Here is a 24,612-nt window from a genome sequence, read left to right as displayed (position 1 = left end):
AGAGTGATAGAGTCAATGACTGACCGTGACTTCTTGTAGAGCTTTCACACTGAAAAAAAAAAAAAAAAAAAAAGGAAAACGTCGGAGCGGATTCGAACGAGACTACTCGCGTTCAGTAGCCGAGCACCTTCACCACTGAGCGACCGCGGCGGGTGCATTCGAACAAAATACGTTATTTGACGCGGCGACTCCCAGATGGCATCACGAGCCCGTGGCCTCTCGAGGCACCCTAATGGCCTCCGCGATCAAGCGTCCCGTTTCACCAGAGCTGGCGGCAGATGTGATAGTTAAAACTCCGCCATTTGAAGCGGCGGCTGCCGGGTGGCGCCACATGTACAACTGAAACGACAGCTTCCCCTCTTCTCGAACTATAACGAAGATAGCCCCTGCCAATTTTTATTTCTTTACAAATACTGCACATGGTACTGTACACGTCTCTAGATAAACCAAGAAGGAAACAGCATATGCAGCCGCACATGACACAGACTGAGATGACAGCGCGTAGGTGTGCTCTTCACCTTGAAACACCGATTTTTCCAGTGGCGCACCACGCCTCTCGCATTCGGGGATGACTCGTTCGCAAAAGAACGGACAAAAAAATCTGCCTTGCCACTTACAGAGCATGCGCAGATGCCTGCAAGCTTCCGGCGTGTGCCCTCGTCAGGGGGTGAAATCCCCGGTGAAACCAGGCACCATGCAGACAAAGGGCACAGCGCCGGGGAAGAAACCGCGCGCGGCAATATTCCGGCCACGGCATATCCGCCTCGCCCGCAGTAGCCGCGGCTTGGCCGGGAATGCGCGCCGCATTCAGCGCAAATCGCAGCAAACGAGCGCAGCTTCGCGCCAGCCATCCATCCTTGTTCACGCGCGTCTCGAGAGAAAAGCCTGCAGGGCCCAAGCGCCGCGTAATTGCGTCGGCGCCGTCGGGGCAGCTGGCCTTCTCCTAATACGCGCCTCGGCCACGATGGGAAGTAAGCTGCCTTTGTTCGGGCAGCCGCCCGCCGGGTTATTAGTTGCATGCATTGCGATCGAAGGTGAAAATATGAATCGGAACGCGACAAATCGATTGAGAGTGAAACACGTAGAGAGGGACAAGGTGGAAAGTCAGCATACATTGGGCTCTGAGCATTTGAGGTTGTATGCCAATGTCTGCAATGTGGCACCGATGCGTAACCGGTCGTGATTGTTGTTTAAAAATAATTTTGCCCACATTAGGGTACTTAATGTGCGTTGGCATCGCACAGTAGAAGGATGAAGTTTGAGTCGTCAAAGAAGAATCACAGACAAGATGACAACAGGGAGGAGGAGGGCTATGGACAAAGGAAAGATTCGACGCTGGCTCATTTTGGGAGCATAAAAACGAAAACGTTGGCGAAAAGAGAAAAGAGAGATGGCATGCAGACATAAGCCACACACGGTCCACGGCACGCGGAACGTGAAAACATGGAGAGAATGTATGTTCTATAGGTAGTTCCCATTCTATTTCGGCCCGATAAATGCCAGCGTCCGCCAATTCTTTCTTTTCAGACATCACAAGTTCCCGAAACAGTTATGGGGAGCTCCCATTTGTCTGGCAGCAATGCGTGCGCGTGACATGGTTGTGAAACCCAGCAGCTTTGAGAAAGGGTCAACAATTTCAAAATCTCAACCGCCGATTTTTACGCCACTTTATCTTGCACCAGAGGAGGACTGTCATTTAAGACAATAATGCTTCTTGTGGGTAGCAGTAAAAATCTCTGCATGGTCGAGGACGCGGATTCTGCGATGATGTCGATGGGAAATGTAACCACAGCAGTAAGCAATAGATTGTTGAACTGACGTCAGCAGCTAGGCTCCGAACCTCTTCGACGTCACATTCGGCGGTTCTTCCCCTCCGCTCTCTACCTTTTACCCGCTCCCTGAAAAATAAATAAAAAAGCATAACAGTCGCACATAATTGCAGTCGGAAAAAACGCCGCATGTCTGGGCGCTTAAAGGCGACCTTCCTTTTCCCGTCTGAGCAACGCTTTCTAATACCCCGGTTTTAGGCATGACCGACATCCCGTAGCGTCAAGTTCCTTGTGCGAGTCGAATACTCACGACGGGGCGTCACATCCTTCCTGAAAAGGGAATGTTTTTGCAATGTTGAGGTTATCGACCGTAGTGGAACAGTGGCGCTTCATTACTCTACGTTTCACTTGTCACAATTCCTGAAAGTCCGGAAGATTATTTCCTCAGTCTGCAGCAGCGGAAGCACGACGAAAAATCATACCAAGTACGACAGGACTAAATTTCATGCTTACAGCTCCCGGTTACAAGGAGGAGGGAAGTGGCTAGCGTTTCAAAAGTCGTCTGGTCCCGCTGCTCAAGGTGAATCCCGAAGGTAGCAGGGACCTGGGGCTTTATCTGGAAGAGTAACACTTTTAAGAAAGCCAGGAAGCTCGAAGTTCCCTCTAAACGTGGAATCCACCGGTAACCGCCGCTGAAGAAGCGGGCGGGCAATCCTTGACCCAAAAGCTCGCATGTCACAGGTTTTGTAGCTTATTTTTGTTCTTGGCTCTTGCCGTACTTGTGAAACCGCAAAGGTCAGGAGAAATGACAATGGAAATTTTTCTCTCCCCCAGAAAATTGAAGCGCCAGCGCTGACGTTAGTCCTCCCTTACATGGCTTGTGGTCCGGAGGTTGTACGCTACTTCACCGTGTCGGCCTATGTGGAAATGAGCTTCCATCTGTGGTGCAGTTTTGCAGCGTGACGGCAGGTGCCATATCTAGCGCTATTTTACAGCTTGATAGCTCTCACTTTCCTTTGCAATTAATACGAATTCATAATGGCTCTTTCTTCCTTCAATTAATTTATTTATTTATACCTCAAATGCCCCTATGTGGCATTACATGAGGGGTGGGCTGTTACAATTCATTGGCGAGTCTTTCAATGAATGCTTTGAAGTGTGCCGGATGAGCGTGATGAACTGCGTCGGCAGGAAGGCGATTCCAGTCCTTTGCTGTCTGGACGGAAAAAGCATTTAGATGTGCAGTGGTATTTGCGGATGGCGGGTATACTACTTTGTTGTGATTAAGTCGATCGGATACGCGGTGACAAGGCATGATGGCGCAGTTTCCTAGTGATGAATGGTAAAATTTATGAAAAAGGCACAGTCGGGCTATTTTGCGGCGTGATTGAAGGGAAAGGAGATTAGATTTTGTCTTCAAATGAGTAACACTTGAGTGATATGAGTAGTCTGAATGAATGAACCTTGAATGAATACATCGTATAGTGTAGACGACATGGTCGAATCAAAAAGCCGGTCTTCTTATTAAAAACAGTTCCGTTAGCTAATTTACAGCGCACTGGCGCCACTTCCTTCACTTGTAAAAAAGGAGCACCGAACCATGGCTGCCGACTCTGGAGGCTGGCGCTAGTGGTCTCTTCGCTGTTAGAGCCGCGGTTGATCGCTCGGGGAAGGGAGAGGGCGAGAACAAGCCGAGACAGTGGGGTGCCTTTGACGTCGCGACAATTTGCTGTTCACGTCGCGGAACTGTTGCAGCGTCGACCGTGCGTTGTTGCACCCAACGCGGCCGCCGCCACCCTCGTGTGTTACTCCTCGAGTGGACAAACGATCGGACGACCCCTTGCTGCGCGAGACGACCTCTTCCTCTTCCCCTTGCTTCTTATCCGAGGATTTTTACGGCCGCTGGGGCGCGGCGCCATCTGGCGAGAAGCGGCTTCTGCTTGTCCTGCAGTTGTTTCTCGACGAAGGGTTTGTCTAGCTTATTTTGCAGCTACTGCTGGAACGATTGGAATGATGCCAAGTAGCGGCCGCGATGCTGCTTGGAAGGAGGGGTGATTTTGCAATGGAGATTTGAAGGGAGATTTTTTTTCTTCTTTTTTTTCTTGCTAGAAAGGAAGCGTACCATGCACGCGCCTGGAACGACTGGTGATGGAGGGTATGCACGCAGGAAGCCAATCCCAATATCAGATGCTATAGACATGTTGTTTTAAGTGAGCGATGACAAATGCGCCAGATTTCAGTAAAGCCTTAAATAATAACTGTCGCGACAGTCATCGTAGCGAAAGCCATAGCGGCGATCTCGGGCGATAAAACTGTAAGGCTAATGAGACAGTGTGGTGTTGTCGCTGATATCTGACGATTCCGAGTGAACGGCGAGTGTAAACTCCAACGGCGTTATTGTCAGTTAAGCATTAAGGAAGAACACGAAGAGCGTTAAAAATTTCGAGGGAAAAGTTTGAAGAAAGTTTGGTACAAATTTCGATTCGAGAACTATATAGTAGACTACTTTTCTGACTCGCAAATGCGTGAGCTTTGAAGGTCGTGCTTCGACAATGATGCATGAGCGCATTCACAAAAACGAACTCCCGTCTAGTTCTAGAGTTGTAGCGAAAAAAGGCCTTTGAAAAAGATAAAGAAGAGGGTTGCGTAAATGAATGCGAGTTCTTTTAACATTTTTCTTTTTCATTTCAGTTTCGCAAATCGCGCCCTCTTACTCCGTTTTGTTCAAAGTTGGGCGCACAGAAACTTCGAAGTTGCCGATCAACACTGGTGCAGACGCTCTGTTTCATTGATTGATGACTGATCCTAGAGAACGCAACAGAATTCATCAATCTTAACGGAACGGCTATTCGTCCAGACTATGCTAGCAGAACGCTTTGGTTCATACGCGAGCTGACGCAAAAGGCGGAGTCACACTGCGGAAACAGTTGGTCAACTCTGTCCGTCAACAGCGTGTTCGCGCAGTGTTGGCGGCCCTGTCACATCGCGCCAACACAAACTATTGGGAAACATGTCGTTGTCGCCCTCCAACAGCTGCCGCGAACTTGTTCTCCGACAGTTGGGCGACACCGTGTCACACCGCGGAAACTTGCTGCTCGTTGAGGCGCTGATGTCAGGAGCCGCCCATTTTGCTACTATTTCGCCCAAATTCATGCGCTATACACGTGCCTGTGAAAAATTCAATAGACAAAGAGGCTGTCCCAATTACTCTGAGCTTGCTTTAATGATGAACGAGGGCACTGTTATTGTGGGACCCTCGGTTCGGCTCTCACTGTGGTCGATCTCCTCAGGTCCCGTCCTGAGAAATTATGAGCAGTTTGGAGGAATGGGCAGAGGCTTACGGCATCTCTGCCGTGATTTATCTACATACTTACAGGAGTACAGGGAAGCCATATGAGAGGCATTTGTGAAGCCTCGACCGTGAGAACGCGAATCCGACAGACCACCACCTTGGCTTGCAACACAACACGAGTGGAATTCCTCGTCCGGACGTCGAGTCAGCGTTCTGACCGCACAACCATACAGCTCGCCCACGCGAGCTTCGCTGATCCGATCACGTCATACGCCTTATCAATAATTAACCACTCGATTACAAATACACTTCTTCGTTTCACACACGCACGTTCGCACACAGTTTTCAAACATCCGTTCTCCGTGCTCACGCACCACTCACTCCTTCGCCCATTTCTTCACGTGTCCGCTCTCATTGTCGACGCACCACGCACTGCTGCTCGGTGTCCCGTGATCGCACTCTCTCGCATCAAAGCATGGACGCTGTATTTGCTGCGCACTAAGCCCATTCCAAAAAGAAAACACCACTACCAAAACAAGGTAAACACGGATGGCACGGCGCCAGCCACCGCGGCGCCGAATCGTCGGAGGGACGCTGCAGATGGGGGTTGTCAGTTTACATGTTCCCAGGCACACACACGGGACGCTCACGTTTGGTTCAAGGTTCACACAGCCGCCGCCAAGGCGGGAATTCCCGGCGCAATAAGTCAGCCGGCGACGTTACGGCTGGCAGGCAGCAGCGCATATCATCGCCACCCGCGGGAGGCGCCGTTGCCGAAGCTCCGCGCCCTTGCCAACGGGTGGATGCGCTGCCTGCAAGACGCCACAACGGGGGAAATGGTTTGCATGGAAACTCTGCAAAAAAAGAAAACCGTATCTGCAAGTAGGAAATTCGCAGGAATGAGTCAGTCAGCTCAAATATGAGTACTTTGGTTGGTCTGTTGTCGTCCGGAAATTCGCCCGGCCAGCGAACAGGCCGAACACCGTTGACGGACACTGTTTCCTGCTTGTTTTGGTTGCCAAACACTGTCACACCGAGGTAACACTGCAGCAACCTGTTTGGCTTCCCGACTGTTCGTGCGGTGTGACATGCTGTTGGGGAACAAGTTGGTTCGGAAACTTGTTGACGGCTTGTTTGGCAAACTTGTTTGGTTGAACACTGTCACACCGAGGCAACACTGCAGCAACCTGTTCGGCTTCCCTGCTGTTTCTGCGGTGTGACATGCTGTTGGGCAACAAGTTGGTTCGGAAACTTGTTGGCGGCTTGTTTGGCGAACTTGTTCGGTTGATGTCGCTGTTGTGTTTCCGCAGTGTGACTCCGCCTAAAGAGAAAACACAAAATTTGTGTTTCCATAACGAATGTCGGTTCGTTTTCTTATTTATATGCAAGCAAAATATCATGGTCTAATCTAACGACAATTTGGCGCTCTCCTTATTTGATCGCTTTAGCTGTTCAAATCGCGCATCACGCTCTTCTATTTGCCTTCTTTCTTTTTATGCTTAACAGTAGATGCACCCGTGTTCTACAATTTCTAGAACAAACACCTGACCCAAATGTACCCGAATGGTAAAATGTTGGATTCATTATCACACAGCGTTAAGGCGAACACGGACAAGGGAGGAGACACTGCAGAATGCTGCGGTTTTAAGCAAATGTTTTAAGCACTGTTGGAACTGACGCCACGAGTGCATGAAATCATCTGCATTCTCGGGGATGTCGGCCAGCAGGCTCTCCTTGTAAAGCTCTATGTGTGCTCTCACAAAAGACCACGCCAAATCATCTTTTTATTGCGAACGCAATACTAGCCAGGTCTAATCGCTCGTCGCTGTGTGCCGTGTCCGTGATCCCTCATAACAAAAACAGCCTGCCATGACGTTTGAATTCACGTTACCCCTATGCTACGAGCAGGAGCTGCCAACTTGGGTCGCTCCTTTCATATGGGAGGGTGATATCAGAATCAGACTGCCAGAGCCGTTTGCATTCTCCTGACCCCTGCGACACGCAGGGAAGTAGGGGAATAATGTAGCAGGAAAAAGAAGCTTCCGCCGTTGCTTTTCCAATTCAATCAGGGTTAACCACAGCTGAACCACAACTACTTTTTTTTTCGATCCATCTCAGTGCTCTTTATTCAAGTCACTTTGATGCCACCAATTTAGTTACACGTTTTGATATGCGTACGCGCTTCCCTTTGAAACAACGAATTGTCACAACCTTATAACAAGCTTAATCCTTCGCATGCAGTAGAGTAGCCAGAGATTTATCCAGCAGAGAATGGGGATGAAGCAAGCAAACAAAGCCTGCGAGAAGCCAGCACCGGCTAAGAGGGGGCCTCGACAAATGCGATTTTCATAGATTGACACGTATATTTAGAGATATAGATAGTTAGGTTATACTCCAACCTGGTTTGCCCAAACCCTCGCTCTCTACGCCGTTGTAGCAGGCACATCTGCATTAAATTTACCCTGAAAGCCATTCGTCAACTGTTACCTGGTTCGACAGCTAGAGACTTCTTTCCAGCCAGCTACAATTTCCAAATGGACTCGGAATACTAGCAAAAAAAAAAAAAAAAAAAAAAAAACGCAAAAAAAGAGAAGCCTTCGTTTGTAGCTGCAACGCGCTTAAGGTAGCTGTTTCTGACCTTATCTTCTACTTTCATTACGCCGATCGTACTGTAACATGGGAAGAAATGTTCTTCGTGCGTTCATTGCAGTTTGCTCGAGTGGTAAGTTTTACTTATGTATTTAATTTTTTTGCAGGCTCTGCTCAAATTGGCCACCACGTACCTGCAGAAGAAGCCTCCCCCGGGCATCGAGATCAAGAACGAGGACAGCCAAGAGAACAAGTGGGTGCTGGTCGATCCGTGCAGTTCGTCCAGCGCGCTGCATTAGCGAGTAACAAAAATGGAGAACAGCTAACGTAGAAGTCCTGTTGCACATTCTGCTTGCGTTAACTTGCTTGGCGTCGGTAGGTATAGCGCCTGCTCGCAGCAATCAGCGGAGTGCGTCGTAAAGTAATTTTGATGCTGCGGTGGCGTCGGTGAGTAATGCATCATATTGAGATGTTCTCGGATGCTGTGTGTTAATGCTAATGCGCTGCAACGGCGTGCCCCAGTGCTTGTTTTGAATGATTGTGAAGAGAGAAATAAGTAACACGGTACGCGATAGGTTAGTTCACTCTAGTTGTAATTTATTCCCCTCACGTCCATCAGTTCAGTTCAGTCGTTCAGTCATGTCCGACTCTTCGTGACTCTATAGACCATACCACGCCATGCTTTCCGGTCTCTCACTATCTTTCTAACATCACATAACTTCATATGCAGCGCCTCGAGGATGCTATATAACCACCGCGTTCGCTGCCTACCCCTTCTCCGGTGACCCTCAACCTTTCCCAACATCAAATCTTTCTCCAACGACTCCTCTCTTCTCATGAGATGACCAAAGTTCATACCTAACGCGTAATCTTTTTCATCTGGACAGCAACTGTGGGTAAACTTTTCACAAACAGCGTTGCATTCAGACATCAAATACGATGTGATTTTGGTAAGGTTGGTTGGTTTGTTGGTTGGTTCACAGGAAGGGAAAGGCGCAGTATCTGTCACACTTGCTCTGTGGACACCTGAACCGTGCCGTAAGGGAAGGGAGGAAGGTGGGAGTGAAAGGGGAAAGAGAGAAAGGGGAGCCATAGTGGAGGGCTACGGAGTAATTTCGACCACCTGGGGATCTTTAACGTGCGCTGACATCGCACAGCACAAGGACGCCACTTCGTTTCGCCTCCATCGAAACGCAGCCGCCGAGGTCGGGTTCGAACCCGGGAACTCCGGCACAGTAGTCGGGCGTCTTACCACTGCGCCACCCCGGCGGGGCATCCATGGTCTACATTTTCGTAATGTACACTTACAATGTCACCCCCAGCCTGAATTGGTTTGGGACGTTAAACCCCATAAACCAAACCAAACTGTTAACGATCAATGCATACGCATTAGCATATATCGCCTTGCGCAATGTACAGTTCAAGGTGTACAAACAAACATCTCCACAAGGCGTGAAACGGCTCTTAGTTCGCTCTCTTTCTACAGACAACAGAGCACATGCGACTTTCTTTAGGCAAGGCCGTACTTGTCTTGGGCTTCTGTAAGGAGTACTTGCTGTAGGGCTAGTTAGTAAGGAGTCAGCATTCTTCGGACTGCTGGCTGAGTACTTGGCGAGCAGTTTTCATACAGATATGCAGGCAAAAACATCTTTCAACGTGCATACTCTTTAACATCGTCCTGTAGAACTTGGTGAATACAGAAACTCTGCTCCCTCAAAAGGATGAGATATTTGCAGTGACCTGCGAATAGTACTCCTTACAAAGAGGATATAATACTAATAATATAGCTTTGCTAACCATACCCAAAGTACGATCAGTGTCCCTTAAACCTGAATCGAATCCCAATCTAACAGTGAGAACAGCGAATGCAATACGAGTAGCATATTTTTGCGAGTATTCGCTACTTGCGCGGGTATTCAGCGAGCAACCCTGGAAAACAACGAAGCGCCGGTGGCGGCGCTGCGGGACGGCTCTTTATTTTTACTGTAGTTATAGTCACACCTAATAAAAGATGCAACACTTATCTTCATTAAGAGATTATACAGGTTGAAATCAGCATTCATGTTATATGCATAGGTTGAGTACCAAGCAAACGAACTGATTGCTGCGGCGAACCTCAAATTTGAGACAGTTATAGATAACGGTTGATAGAAAATGCCTCAGTAATCTGCGATTCGCTGATGATACTGTCTTGCTAAGTAGCACAGAAAGGGAATTGCGAAGAAGGATTAATTAATAAAAATTGATATGCACAAGACTAAAGTAGTGCCTCGGAAAGGATTAGCATGTTTACGATAGGTGGCGATGCGGTGGAAGTTGTAAGGGATTACGTCGACTTAGGACAGGTGATGGCCGATGATCCGGACCACGATAATGAAATAAATAGAAGAGCAAGGAGATGTAGCGCGTTCGGTAAGTGCTCGCAGATTATTTATGACCAGCAGCTTACCGGTATCGCTCAAGAGGAAAGTATGTAACAGCTGCGTCTTATTGATATTCACCCACGGCGTATAAAAGTGGAGGATAATGAAAAGGGTTCTACTGAAGTTGAGGGCAACTCAGAGAGGTATGGCACAGAAAATGGCAGCTGTAATCTTAAGAAGCAGGAAGCCTGCAGAGTTGGTTAGGGAGCTAATTCGAGTTAATGACATTCTAGTCAAAATCAAGAAGAGATGGGCATGGACAGGACATGTAGAGCGAATGGGTGATAACAATGCTGGCTAAGGGCAACTAATTAGATTAATCAGCTGTTGCTGCTGGTTATGATGGTGATTATATTATGAGGCCGAAACTAAGAGCACGAGATAGGAAATTCTTAGTTCGGATTAGGTTGGATGATTTGTACAGGCTGTTTTAAATTATTCAATGCCATTTTTGTTTTCTTTTAAAACTGGGAAAGATACATCGGCGCGGTCTATGAAGGCGAAATGTGCGGCAAGGCAAACATTACAGAGGTTACTGATTAGACATAATTAAATAAATTTGACCAAGTTTCTTACTTTTTTATCTTGTGGCGCAATATTACATTGCGAAATCGAAGGCTCTAATCATCCCAGGTGAGTTCTTTTTTTTAATGCTTTTACAGCCATGCGGCTCAAAATGTCGAAAGTCAAAAATGCGCGGACTACTGTGCCGGAGTTCCCGGGTTCGAACCCGACCGCGGCGGCTGCGTTTCGATGGAGGCGAAACGAAGAGGCGTCGTGTGCTGTGCGATGTCAGCGCACGTTAAAGATCCCCAGGTGGTCGAAATTACTCCGTAGCCCTCCACTACGGCTCCTCTTTCTCTCTTTACACTTTCATTCCCACCCTCCTCCCTTCCCCTACGGCGCGGTTCGGGTGTCCACAGAGCAAGTGTGACAGTTACTGCGCCTTTCCCTTCCTGTGAACCAATTTAACTTTAACTTTAAAAATGCGCACCTTGTAAAAGCTCGTTGAGTTCGTTTTCACGCACTGGACAAATTTAAAATAACGTCGCTGCGGGTGGCGTTTTCGTCTAAATCATGTTAAATTCTTCTACATCAAATACACAAGCGGCGTCTATATGATGCACGAAAAAAAAAATGAGCGAAAATGATACCGTTTTATAAATATGCAATGCGTGAAAGCCAACTGAACGAGCTTTAAGAAGTGCATTTCTGAATTTCGATATTTGTGGCTAGGGTGTCGATTAAGAAAATTTATAAAGAGGACTCACTTTTGAAACCTGCTGCCTTAAATGGCGGAATAAATATTGTCTTTTAAAATAATAAACGAAACGTTTATTAGATAATGTTAATTAATTGATCGCCTAATCATTCATCTCTACAAAGTACATAATGTAAGGCTAGCGCCTGCGCAAGCTACACTTAGGTATCTTGCACGGTTTCTAATCGACAAAACTGTATCAAATAATTTGAAACGTGTGGTTTTTATGTTTGCAATACATATGCCTGACGGCACCTCGCTAAAACTCTTCCTACCGTAGCCGGCGGAAGCGGTTTAGATAGCATAGCTCTGATTTCTCGCAGGATGTTTACTGGTTGTAGAACTGCTTCCTGGCAGGTCACCTGGCAGTCAGCATGCTGGAAGACCGCGAAACGCGGGTGTAGGGCTTTAGGCTTTAAATTAACGTCGTTCGCGTTTTGTAGCAGTTCTTCTCAACTCAACTTTCGTGTGTCAGCTTATAATCAAGGCCAGCCTAGATTCGAATACATGCGGCATTCGATTCGTTGCGAATAATTTTGAGTGTGCAATATTTGATTCCTTCGAAGAATTCAATAGACGGATATTTAATTTGATATTGTAGATTTTTTTCGTATTCGCGCGCCTCTAGATATTTGCCGTCTGGCACGTCGCCACTGCTTGTCACACGTCTGAGTTTCTCGTCTGTTGAACATTACATTATAACCAAACCTAACCAAACCTATAAGATTACTCTGAGATGGACACTGCGATATAATGTTAATAGATGAATTGTGAAGGTTATTTATTGCTATTACGGGGTTCAAGCATAGCCATGCCTATTTTTGCGCTTCTTGGTGTCTCCATACTATTTCATTACATCGCCACAAGGAAAAAAATTGAGTAAGAAGCAATAGAAATAATGTCAAATTACTGCTGTCTTTGGCGGATAACAAACACTTTACTACCTTTGTAATGCAAACCTCAAGAGGGAAGGTTTCGTGCGGATTTTTATTTTCTGAGGGCACAGGAAGCATTCACCATCGAGGCCTGCATCCTGTTCGAATTTCTAGTGCCGAACCTGCAGCATTTACATTTACTTCTTGCAGCATGGAGAGCGAGCGAACGCTCATGCAGCGAATTAATTTCCGTGCCATGGTAGAATTTCAATAACCAGGCCAACACTCAGTATTGGCAGACGGCGCCGACAGCTTGAAAGCCAGTCATAAGGAGCGCGCAACATCTGCGTTGGACTCTCAGATGCAAGCGCAATTCTGTTGCGCAAAGTTGGATGAAATTATAAGTCGTACAGGCCACTCACGATGTTGATTTTTGGTGGCATAGTTGCAGAATTATTCATTAGATTCCAATTACGAACGGCGCCTTAATAGCGTCATCTTGGTCTCAGTACTAGGCTAGGACTTACAGCGCTTGGTTAAGTGTTAGTTCTGCTTAATTATCTACAAGAAGTTCGTGCTGGAACATGAAACTTGAAAGGTGTCGTGAATATCGGCGCCAAGCCCACAGAGACGGCTTGGTGGTGGTAACATTCTCCATATAAGCATAGAATAGTGTTCCGGGCACTTGGTTGTTGACACAGCCTCTCTCGATTGTTAATATTATCAACGTTATATTCAGTTCGTGAACATTGAAAAACTTAAAAATCTGAACGAGCAATGGAGTTAAAGTGGGCGTCATTATCCCGAACCACTGAGTGAAAGAAAAGTCCTCGCGCGTACGCAACGATCAGTGGGAGATTGCGTCGAGATTGCAATCGGGAGGACAGGGCCTGCGCTACCCCCACTGTACCTCGCTTACTTTGTCTTAATTTGCATTGTTGTCTACCTTCTCCCACACTAACTACACACTGCCAACCGCTTTTTCCACGTGCAAAGTGCAAAATTTCTATTAAGTGATGACTTATATAGCGGCAATTCATGTAAACTGGAAATGATGGAACTATAGTTCCTTGCTTGTCGACCGTGCTGAGCCTTGGGAACCATTTTCAAACCACGCAGGACCGTGTTCGGCGTATGGCGGATGCTTCTGGACGAAACGGAGAAGATCGCAAAGGCTCGGCTGGCCGCGGCTGAGGTCTTCTCGCAGCAGATATCGGAGAACGCCAAGAACGTCCGAGCCAACAAGCTTCACGTGGCCAAGAAGGTAGCAATTTTCCCGAGATTTTTTTCACTTGATCTCCGTAGCAGAGCTTGTATGAAGGGTTCCCTTTACTAAGGCTCTCTTTATGTAGTATTTTGCTATTGGGATAAGATTTGTCTGATATTTTTTATGGGTTCGAAAAACGTTTATCTTTAGGAACAAAGGCTGACGTGAATATAGTTTTCTCAGTTGCTTTCTTTTCGGGAAAGCTGTTTATTCAGTGTGGTTTATTTAGTTTCTAACCTGGCACCTGTATGATCTAGAATGATTAATTTTTTACAGCTACAACCCTACATTCATGTAATATGTCATCGAAGAAAAAAAATTCAGAATTTATTCCTACAAAGAGGAAATTTGGGGTTCACAATGAGCAGGATGGACGCTATTCTTTCTAAAGTGGCACACATTAATTAGTCTAATTTCTTCTAGTATGGCTGGCTCTTGTCTTCCTATCGGCTTTACAGGATATAGGACGTTTTCTTCGGAAAATCTTTCTGACTTGAGCTGCTCCATGGACAGTATCGCCAGTTTTCCTTTAAAAATAAAATAAACATTGGGACACGTGCAGTGAAATTGTGAACCATTGTTTCTCTGAGCTACCGAGCTGGCATCTTCATATGGGTGTCAAGGATAAAAATCAGTGGCCTGGCTGTTGTTTCCTTCAGCTACAAGCAACCCATTCAAGCAATTACCGCAACGCAAGTAAACTAAGCTGTAACAAAACAAAAATGCTGGATAAATTTCACTACTGGCAGACGTCCTTTTTACAGCAGTAACGAACAAGAAGTGCAACAACAGCTTAAGCAAATCCCCGTGATTCATAACCGGAAAGAATAAATTATTCACTTTTTGTGGAGGTGTCTGCTGCTTAAAGACGAGTGTGGGACTGGGACGCGTCGACGGATACCGCTGTGAAGGTCAAACCATTTTCTTTTCTTTCTTTCTAGAGCCGTTTTAATAAAGTGACCATTACTATTCCTGGTTTGGAAGGTACTTTTTCCTCTAGGCTTCTCATCGTCGAGCTTATTACCTGGGGCGTTTCGTAAATAATAAAAGCGTGTGAATTCTCTCCCCATGGCTACGAGCAGCGCGGCCACACAGCCCCGTTGTGTGCGCACCTTCGCCCGTGTCCGCAGTAATCTCTCGCGTAGCATGCATATTCCTAACGTCCTCTACGCGTTGTTCCCAGCTGGTCAGGCATTGAATAGGCATGAGCAGACGGAATAGAGTCTTCCTGTTCTCGCATCGCGCCGTGTGTACTTCTCCTTCAAGTTCTCGCTGTTCCTACCTTGCATCAGTTTTCTTTTCTTCCTTTCTTTTATTTTTTGCGAATGTGCTAAGAAATAAGCCGGGAACAGCAAACAGAAAAGGCGATGCATAATTCCCGAGTTTTGCGTTCGCGAGCGAGCCTGGCTATTTGTGTGCTCACTCGCCTGTCAAATTGGGCTCAAACATTTACGCTCGCTTTACCATGGTGCAAAAATAAGAACTGGGGAGCATAGCAGCAGTCAGAAGTACATCACATTATATTACCCTTTCTGCGCCGATAAGCTCTTTAAAACAAGGTGCGTTAAGAAGGGGCGGCGGGCATATCAAACCAGACATGAATTTTGAACGCTTCTGATTTATTAATTGGTTCAAACGAAACCACGCTTTAATGAAGCATAAAGGATTGCGGAAAACTTCCGTGATGTGCAATAGTTAAATGGACATGTGGAAATAGTTTCTTTTTCCTTACGTTGGACTTGGCCTTACAGCCTGAAGTTCGGATAATGGAAACGTTCTGATTAAAGGTCTCCTCACAATGTCAACCTTTTGTTGCACGTGGTAGTCTTTGTGGGCATAAGTTGCTGAGCTGTGCCATATGGCATCCGATCCGTGGCGTCGCGAGAAAGTCATCTCGGTGTCATATTGGCGCACTGTCAATCAGTATACGTCATTGAGCTCCCAGCAACATAATGTTCGCTTTACTACCGTCACCTTGCTTTGCCTACACATTAGCGTTCTAGTGCGACAGCCGTTGGGGAGACAAACAAAGCCTCGCACAACGGTCGTTTGGGTCTCGCCCCTTGAGCCCACGTCCTGGCTCTCAGTTCTCCGGACAGGCTCTCTCGCTCTTCGTGGTTCCTGTGAAGCGTCGTTTGCGACATCCGTTAGGGGATGAAGCCTTTCTCGGCGGTGTTGGCCTACTACCGTTAATTTACCGCACTGTTCGTCTTCGCTGTCAATGCCGAAATGACGTCGCTGTGTTTGCGACATTAACAGCTGTGTGTATCACCGGACAGTCATCGCGCAGATCGCAACAGTGTTAGCAACATCATAGCTTAGCACGCTCAAGGTGTATTAAGCAGTCCTGGTGGCGGCAGAAACCTAGTACGGAGCGTTCCTTTCAGATGAGCCGGTCGAGGTTCTTCGTAGCAATGGTCTCGAACTTTCAATGCAGCCCACTAGATGGTCGTTACTGCGAGGACTGCGCAATGTATGGAACCAGTAATTTCTGCTTCCATGCATGTTGTACGCTATCATAAGGGCTTTGTTCGGCTCCGCGGGGTTTTCCGAGATTTTTTAGGTTTAAACCGGTGTTAAAAGGAACTGTGCGGTTGCCATGGCCATGTTTATTTCTGTTAACGCTGGGAAATACCACTGTAAAGTTCTATGTTTCTTCTTCGATCGTGAATATTTATAAAACTTGTGAAGAGTTTTCTGTCGTAAATAAGCAGCATCAGGCCTTCAATATCCACAGAGCCTCTTCGAAGTCATTTCCCAGGGACCAGGCTGCAAAATTATTGGTCCAATATTGGAGCGTATTGGAACTGTACTAGTTCCTTCGTAGGGCCTGACATTGTCAACACAATTTCAACTACTACTAACCGTTACTAACGCAAGACTCGTAACGCCAGTGAAATTATTAGTTCTTATTTCAAAGCCATTTGCGTCATGAAGGGAAAATACAGAAAGACGTTCTCTCTCACGCTTTCTTCTTCTTCATTTTTTTTTGCGCTAAGTGTGCTGGCTTTTTTTTTTTTTTTTTTTTCCTGTGCAGTGCTTCGATAACCTGCGCCGCATCCAGGAGGAAGTGCAGCAGTGCGTCCAGGACGTGGACAAGACCAAGAAGCTGTACTTCGAGGAGGAGCACATGGCGCACGAGGCACGCGACAAGGCGCACGATGCCGAAGAGAAGTGAGTAGCACCTGTCACGCTTAGCGTGTGCGATCTCCATACATTGGCAATGGAGACGCCAATCGCACATCTTGGAAACTTGAGACATGACTGCTTTGCTCAACCCCTTGCCCTACAAATGAAGATTTCACAAAGGCGTGAAGAGCGCTGCCATAGGTGGGCACTGGGTTGCTCTCGTAGCGCAGGAGAGTTAACGACTGCCCCCCTTAACAGCAATGTCAAACCGGCTTCTCCAAGTGTCGTGAAATGGTACCGTGGACGCTGCCAGGGTCACCACCGTCGACGCTGCGTACAGCGCCACTTGTGGCTACTTCTGCTTACGGAGTGGGATTACGCCCCGTAGGAATACATGTACGCAGAAGTCGTAAAAGCTATTTTATTATTTCACAGTGCACCTACGATATCGTCTCTTATGAAACCAGGCTGTAAAAGTATGAAACCTTGTTTTCGAAGATGGTGTATTTTTAAAACATCGTGACCTGTGCGCTTGGGAGTTACCCAGGGGGCGGCACAAGACGGGAGGAGCTAACACCATAGCTAAACCCCTCATGTAAAACCCCTACGCAGGGGCATTTGAGGTATGAATAAATAAATAAATGTGTGTACAAACAAATACTTTGCGAACAATATTTCTAGTTTCATGGTGTAATCATGCAGGTAGCTGTTCATTTGCAGTTGGCGTGTGCTTCGAAATGTGCAACGAAATTTCGAAGCTATATGTCTTTAAAACGGCCTGATAAGTATGTGTTGTGAAGCATAACATACAACTAACAGACACTATATCATCTGCTGTTTCTCCGAATCACGCAAGTTTCTCCTGGAGCCACTTACATACTGTCACGGGCACTACACTGGCTGTTATGGTTGTTGAAATTCGATAGCGCAGAATGCTTTACTTGAAAATCAGTTCTTAAATGGCATTACAAACGAACGAAAACAAACTGCTCACTATTGCAGACGACAACGCAGACGATACCCCGGCCGCTTCCGCGCCGTCTGCGCGTGAGCCCCCATATTTGTAAACGCAACGAAGTTTCGGCCCGTCAGTTTCCAGGCCATAACTTGGGTAAAAGCGTTCAGCACTTTTAATGTACCCATATTTCTGATGCGAACAAACTTGTGGCTGAAGATGCGAGTCAAGTACTGGCGCTGCCTGCAGCAACAGACCGGTAGCAGACGCCACGCGGCAAAAGAAACATACAGAGCATTATACTAAATTGTTTACTAAGTTATACTAAGTTATACTAAGTTACACTAAGTGATTATACTAAGTTGTAACCCAAACGCCGCATATAACAAGTCAGCCTTTTACAGTTGTTCTATGACAGCGAAACACGAGATTCTGATATAAATTTTAAAAACAGAATGTATCAAGAACTTATTCCTGGCGGCTATCGAGTGGTATTTTTTTTTGTAGTGTTTATTTTCTTATGTATACAAATGGAAGGAAAAGATGTTTGCCAGCCTCGGTATCCGCTATCCGATATCTGAATCACCAGAAATGGGGCGGCGGTAATAAAGGGACAGCGAAGACCGGTAGAGGAAATCAAAAAGAGATGGGAAGAAAGGACAGGGTAGGTAAAAATAAAAATAAATATGCACACTATGGCACAATGTAGAGTAGTTTGCTTGAGGCCCACCCGCAAATGTCTTAGGTCACTGAGCGCTCGGCCCATCGAGCGGGCCTCCGCAATAGCTCTGTGTCCATGTCACTGTTTACGACGCACGCACGCGGCACACTGTACAAAACACTGTCGGCCGACGCGGGTCGATCGGCCGTTATCGTCCGGAATAGCACACGCGGAGCGTTCGGTCACAGCGCGCACTATCTGGCGACGTGAAATAGGCGGGACATCAAGCCCGTATGTTCTATGTATTCACACAGGCTCACATGTGTTCGCTCACATGTGGCAGCCAAAGAAGCACAGCTACGCTGTCCGGGATTACCCCTTGCGCTCTGTAAGCCGCCAGCAACTCATGACGTGGTTCGGCCAGCGCGGCGCAGTGCAGTAGATGTTCCAGAGTTCCTACCGCGCCACAGCCATCACACACGTCACTGGTGGCAAGTCTGTGGCGCATCCGTTGTTCCCCAGGACACACACATTGAATGCGCGAGTGGGTTGAGCAGTTTATAAAAAATAAAAAATAAAACAGCACTCAAACGGTATGCCAACCGAGCAAAAAAAAAAAAAAAAACTGAGCGTGTTGAGCAGTTTATTTTTGCTCGGTTGGCATACCATTTGAGTGCTGCTTTATTTTATTATTTTTATTTTTTTTTTTTGTGGAGCATTCTAGGCTGTCCAGATTCAGTGGGCGTACTATTGGGCCTGTGCAGCGCACGTGACAGCACGTCATATTCCAGGAGAAGTGGTATTCGGGGAAACACCAGCTGATAGAGCGCCTGTGAAGTGTGTGTCTGCGGCTTCCCAACACACACTTATCGTGCCATTTTAGAAAGATAGCTTCGAAATTACACCTAATTATTACCATGATCTTCCTGAACGCACACTGTGAACTGTAAACGACTGCCTACATAAGTACAACGTGAAGTGAAAAAAAAAAAAAAAAAAAAAAAAAAACGTTCGCAATATTTTATTTTTACGTGTTTGCATGGGTCGCGCCCTTGCACTCTGAGGGTACGTATCATGGTGCTTTAAAAATGCATCTCCTTTGAAATGGCGTTTCGCGCTTTTGAAAGCTATTCTAAGGTATAATCGGCTATTCTTCACCAAGAGAGAGAACATTATATTTGCATTGTAAATTCAGAAAAATGGCTTTAAGACGTCTTTTACATGTATTCCCGAAGAACGCCTTCCCTCACTGGACGAAGAAATGGCCATTGGTAGCGCGCACGCTGGTCCGGTTCGACTCTGCTTTTTGTTCGCTTCTTCATGTGCGTCAACACGCAGAGAATACATCTTTTTAACCACGTAGGCCAGACCTCTTCGAAAGAGCGCGCTATCTTCAGTGTTAACTCAGCACATATCTTTAGCGTAACGCAGAGGCACTCACATACATACATACATACATACATACATACATACATACATACATACATACATACATACATACATACATACATACATACATACATACATACATACATACATACATACATACATACATACATACATACATACATACATACATACATACATACATACATACATACATACATACATACATACATACATACATACATACATACATACATACATACATACATACATACATACATACATACATACATACATACATACATACATACATACATACTGTAATAGGGCGTTTATTGACGCTCAGATGGAGAGCTGTGAGGACAGGACCTTGCAACGGCGAGCCCAGCGTACTTCTTTGTCTTCGTCGCACAACGTACAGGTGCATGTCGATGGCTGAAGTGCTGACTATCACAGTACATTTTCCCCCCGGGTAAAAAAAGGAGCCATCCTGGCGACTTATGGCGCGGAAAGCACAGCGGGGTCATAGAATGGCTTCAATCGGTTCACGTGAACGGTTTCACGACCACGGCGACGCAAGTCCGCAGAGGGCGTGACGGGCTCAACTACGTAGTTGACTGCAGATGTTTGCTGGAGGACCCTATATGGCCCGTGGTAGCGAGCAAGAAACTTCTTTGAAAGGCCAGGGGTTGTGGAGGGCACCCAGAGCCACACCAGTGTGTTCGGGAGATATGACGAAGCTTCGCCGGTATCACGGAGGTATTTTTGTTGCCACTGATTTTCTGTTGTGAGAGAGCGGGCGAGCTGACGGCATTCTTCTGCGTACGTGACGGAATCGGATAGCGGGGAAGATTCGGAAACGTCAGGGCGGTAGGGAAAAAGTGTGTCCATAGTACAGGGTGGCTCGCGCCCGTAAAGGAGAAAGAATGGAGAGAATCCAGTAGTGGCCTGTGTCGCGGTGTTATATGCGTAAGTAACAAACGGTAGAACTTGGTCCCAATTGGAATGGTCGGTGTTCACGTACATAGCCAGCATGTCACCGAGAGTGCGGTTAAAACGTTCTGTCAGTCCATTCGTCTGAGGGTGGTACGAGGTAGCGGTGCGGTGTATGATGCGGCATTCTTTCAGGAGAGCCTCAAGAGCGTCTGATAAGAAAACGCGTCCGCGGTCACTGAGCAGTTCGCGAGGGGCACCATGGCGAAGAACCAGGTTTTTCAGAATAAAGGCAGCCACGTCGCGTGCGGAAGCAGAGGGCAATGATGATGTCTCAGTGTAGCGGGTTAGATGATCCACTGCCACGATAATCCAGCGGTTGCCAGCTAAGTTGTAGGAAGGGGACCGTATAGATCTATGCCGACACGATCAAACGGACGGGCAGGACAGGGCAACGGCTGCAACGAAGCAGGGGACTTGAGAGGAGTTTTTCGGCGTTGGCAAGACTGGCAAGAGCGGACAAAATGGCGGACAAAGCGGTACATTCCACGCCAGAAGAAACGTAGACGCAAGCGCGTGTAGGTTTTCAACACTCCGCCGTGGGCGCACTGGGGATCAGTATGGAAAGCAGCACAAATTTCTGCGCGGAGATGACGGGGGATGACTAAAAGCCACTTCCTTCCGTCGTGAAGATAATTGCGGCGATAGAGCAGCCCGTCACGAATTGAAAAATGGTGAGCTTGGCGGGCAAGCGCCCGAGACAAACGACCTGGAGAGTGACTTGAAAGAAAGTCCAGAAGTGTAGATATCCAAGGGTCGCGCCGCTGTTCCGTGGCCATGTCGATAGTGGCAAGCGAAGACAAATCGTAGGCGCAGATCTCATCAGACAACGAAGAGGGAGGCAGCGGTGAGCGCGAAAGAGCGTCCGCGTCAGTATGCTTGATGCCTGAGCGATATATGACGCGAATGTCATACTCTTGGAGGCGAAGAGCCCAGCGAGCAAGGCGGCCGGATGGGTCCTTGAGGGACGCCAGCCAGCACAGAGCGTGATGATCAGTGACCACATAAAATGGTCGGCCATAGACATATGGACGGAATTTGCCGATGGCCCAAATAATGGCCAAGCATTCTCTTTCCGTAACAGAATAATTGGACTCTGCCTTGGTCAAGGTGCGGCTTGCGTACGCCACCACATAGTCTCGGATACCAGGTTTGCGTTGGGTGAGAACGGCGCCTATCCCAATACCGCTAGCGTCAGTGTGAATCTCAGTTGGCGCATTCGGGTCGACGTGGCGGAGGATGGGAGGCGAAACTAAAAGACGGCGTAAAGTGTTGAAGGCGTCATCACAAGCAGGTGTCCATGCGCAGAGGTCGGAGCTGCCGGAGAGGAGCTGGATGAGAGGAGCAATAATAGAGGCGAAATTTAAGATGAAGCGGCGAAAGTAGGAGCACAGGCCGATGAAACTTCGTAGCTGCTTCAGTGATTTTGGGCGTGGGAATTCGGCAACTGCACGAAGTTTGGTGGGATCGGGAAGAATGCCATCCTTAGAAACGACATGACCTAGAATTGTTAGTCGGCGAGCAGCAAAGCGGCACTTCTTCAGATTCAGTTGGAGGCCGGCGGTAGCGAGACAAGTGAGAACGTCCTTCAGTCGGAGCAGGTGGGATTGAAAATCGGTAGAAAAGACTACGATATCATCGAGATAGCAAAGACAGGTTTGCCACTTGAATCCACGAAGCACAGTGTCCATGAGGCGTTCAAATGTGGCCGGGGCGTTGCAAAGCCCAAAGGGCATGACGTTGAATTCATATAATCTATCTGGTGTGATGAAGGCAGTTTTAGAGCGGTCAGCGTCAGCCATTGGCACCTGCCAGTAGCCAGATCGTAAATCCAACGAGGAGAAAAACTCGGCGCCCTGCAAGCAGTCTAGTGCGTCATCGATGCGTGGCAGAGGATAGACGTCCTTGCGCGTGATCTTGTTGAGCCGGCGGTAGTCGACACAAAACCGGAAGGAGCCATCTTTCTTAGGTACCAACGCAACTGGAGACGCCCAGGGACTGTGGGATGGCCGAATGACACCACGACGGAACATGTCGTCCACATGATCAGCAATTACTTGGCGCTCCGAAGCCGACACGCGATAGGGGCGCTGGCGCAAAGGTGCAGTTTTACCGGTGTCGATGGTGTGCTCTACGACAGACGTGCGGCCCAAGTCAGTTTGAGGAAAGTCGAATGAAGAAGCGAAGTTCTGCAAGAGGGCGACAAGTTGATCACGTTGCGCAAGTGGAAGATCAGCATCAATAGCATGTTGGAAAACGTCGGAGGGCGTCGAAGCGGTCGCAACATCGCAAGAGCACAGACTAACGTCGAAGGAAGGAGTTGAGTCAGCAAGAGTGGTGATATGACTGGGATCAAGCTCTTCAAGACGTCCAATGCATTCGCCACGGAGCAGGACTGCTGGGCAAGAAAATGGGTTCGAGGCGTAAAGTGCACTCTTGCCGTCTTGAATTTCGAGAACTGCGAACGGAAAAAGGAGGCAGGGATGACGGGAGGTGGCTTCGGAAGGTGTAAAAATCGCAGTCAAAGGAGTTATCCACTCACAAGACAGTGGTACGAGGGCAGCAGAGAACGGAGGAATGTCGGTGTCATGGGCGACGAGAAGTTTTGCAGTGCGGGGAGGGGTATCACAGAAGGGGGCATCACAGACGGGGGCGAAGGCAATTTGCGCACGAGCACAGTCAATAACGGCTTGATGAGTCGATAGAAAATCGTATCCGAGGATGATATCATGCGAGCAGTTCGGCAGAACAATAAACTCGATGGGGTACAAGACGTCTTGAATGAGCACACGGGCTGTGCAAGATGCGGAGGGGTGAATGTGCTGTGATGAGGCGGTGCGGAGCGAAAAGTCGGAAATCGGAGTGGTCACTTTGTGAATTCGACGGCAGAGCGCTTCACTGATGACGGAGACGGCTGCACCGGTATCGACGAGAGCGAGAACTGTGGCGCCTTCTACAGAAACTTTGATAACATTAGCGGGACGACATGGAGGACTTGAGGAATTCGAAACAAGCGCAGTTCTTGCCCCCGGAACTGCGACTGTTAGTTTCCCTCAACGGTGCTGGTAGAACGTCGCAGCATTGGAGAAAGCGATCGGCGCCGAGGAGAATGTGATCGACGAGTGGTATAGGTTTGGCGATCTTGTGGGACAAATTGAGAACCGGGCGGAATCATTTGCGAGCGTGAGTCGGTATCGTACGGGTAAAGTCGAATGTCAGGCTGTGAAGGTTGGAGGCGCTGGCGACAAAGGCGCGCAACATGGCCCGGCCGACCGCAGGCATAGCAAATCGGAAGGTTGTCCGTAGTACGCCAAGGTTTCATAGGATGTGGGCGGAACCTTGAGGGTGGGGCTTGAAACGAAGGTTCAGCATGCGGCGGTGAACGGTAGGCAGGGACCTGCACATAGGAGCCAGACGTGGGCGAAGGTGGTGGCCTAGCCGTTACTTGGGCATACGTGAGAGGTGCCGTCACAGGCGGCACCACGGGGTTGGACGGCAAGACATCAGCGACGTGTTCTTGCACGACACGGCGTATAGCAGGGGCCAAAGATGGAGCCAGTTCAGGAACGAAGCGGCCCGAGTCTTGAAAATGGGGAAGGAGTGAGATCTGACGTGCGACCTCTTCACGAATAAAATCTTTGATCTTTTGATTCAGCGGGCTCCCTTCAGAAGTTGGCGAACCACCCAGGGCTAATGCGGATACGCCTTCGTCGCACACACTGGAGCGGCGCCTAGAAGCGCGCCGCTTGCGGAGCTCGTCATAGCTCTGGCAAAGCTTCACGAGTTCACTAACGCTGGTGGGATCTTTCGCTACCAGCATCTGGAAGGCGTCCTCAGAAATGCCCTCGAGGATATAGCGGATTTTGTTTGCTTCCTGCATGGCCGGGTCGACTCGTTTGCAGAGATCAACGACCTCTTCTATGTAGCTGGTAAAGGTCTCATCAGCGCGCTGAACACGATCGTGTAAACGTTGTTCGGCACGAAGCTTACGCACTGCCGGGCGGCCGAACAC

General features: G+C 47.9%; 1 protein-coding gene across 1 annotated transcript in view; it reads left to right on the top strand.

Moving 5' to 3' along the window:
* nwk (FCH and double SH3 domains nervous wreck) overlaps nt 1-24,612 on the top strand; it is a 170,721-nt gene that overhangs the window by 39,136 nt on the left and 106,973 nt on the right. The window contains exons 4-6 of the mRNA XM_084600355.1: nt 7,818-7,903; nt 13,329-13,473; nt 16,514-16,650. Of these exons, the coding sequence (XP_084456481.1) occupies nt 7,818-7,903; nt 13,329-13,473; nt 16,514-16,650 (368 nt within the window). The remainder of the gene's footprint in view (nt 1-7,817; nt 7,904-13,328; nt 13,474-16,513; nt 16,651-24,612) is intronic.

This window comes from Amblyomma maculatum, chromosome 4 (genome assembly GCF_055883805.1).
Source record: "Amblyomma maculatum isolate TAMU_Amacu chromosome 4, ASM5588380v1, whole genome shotgun sequence".
Classification (NCBI taxonomy): Eukaryota; Metazoa; Arthropoda; class Arachnida; order Ixodida; family Ixodidae; genus Amblyomma; species Amblyomma maculatum.
This window is presented reverse-complemented; position numbering and strand designations above follow the sequence as displayed.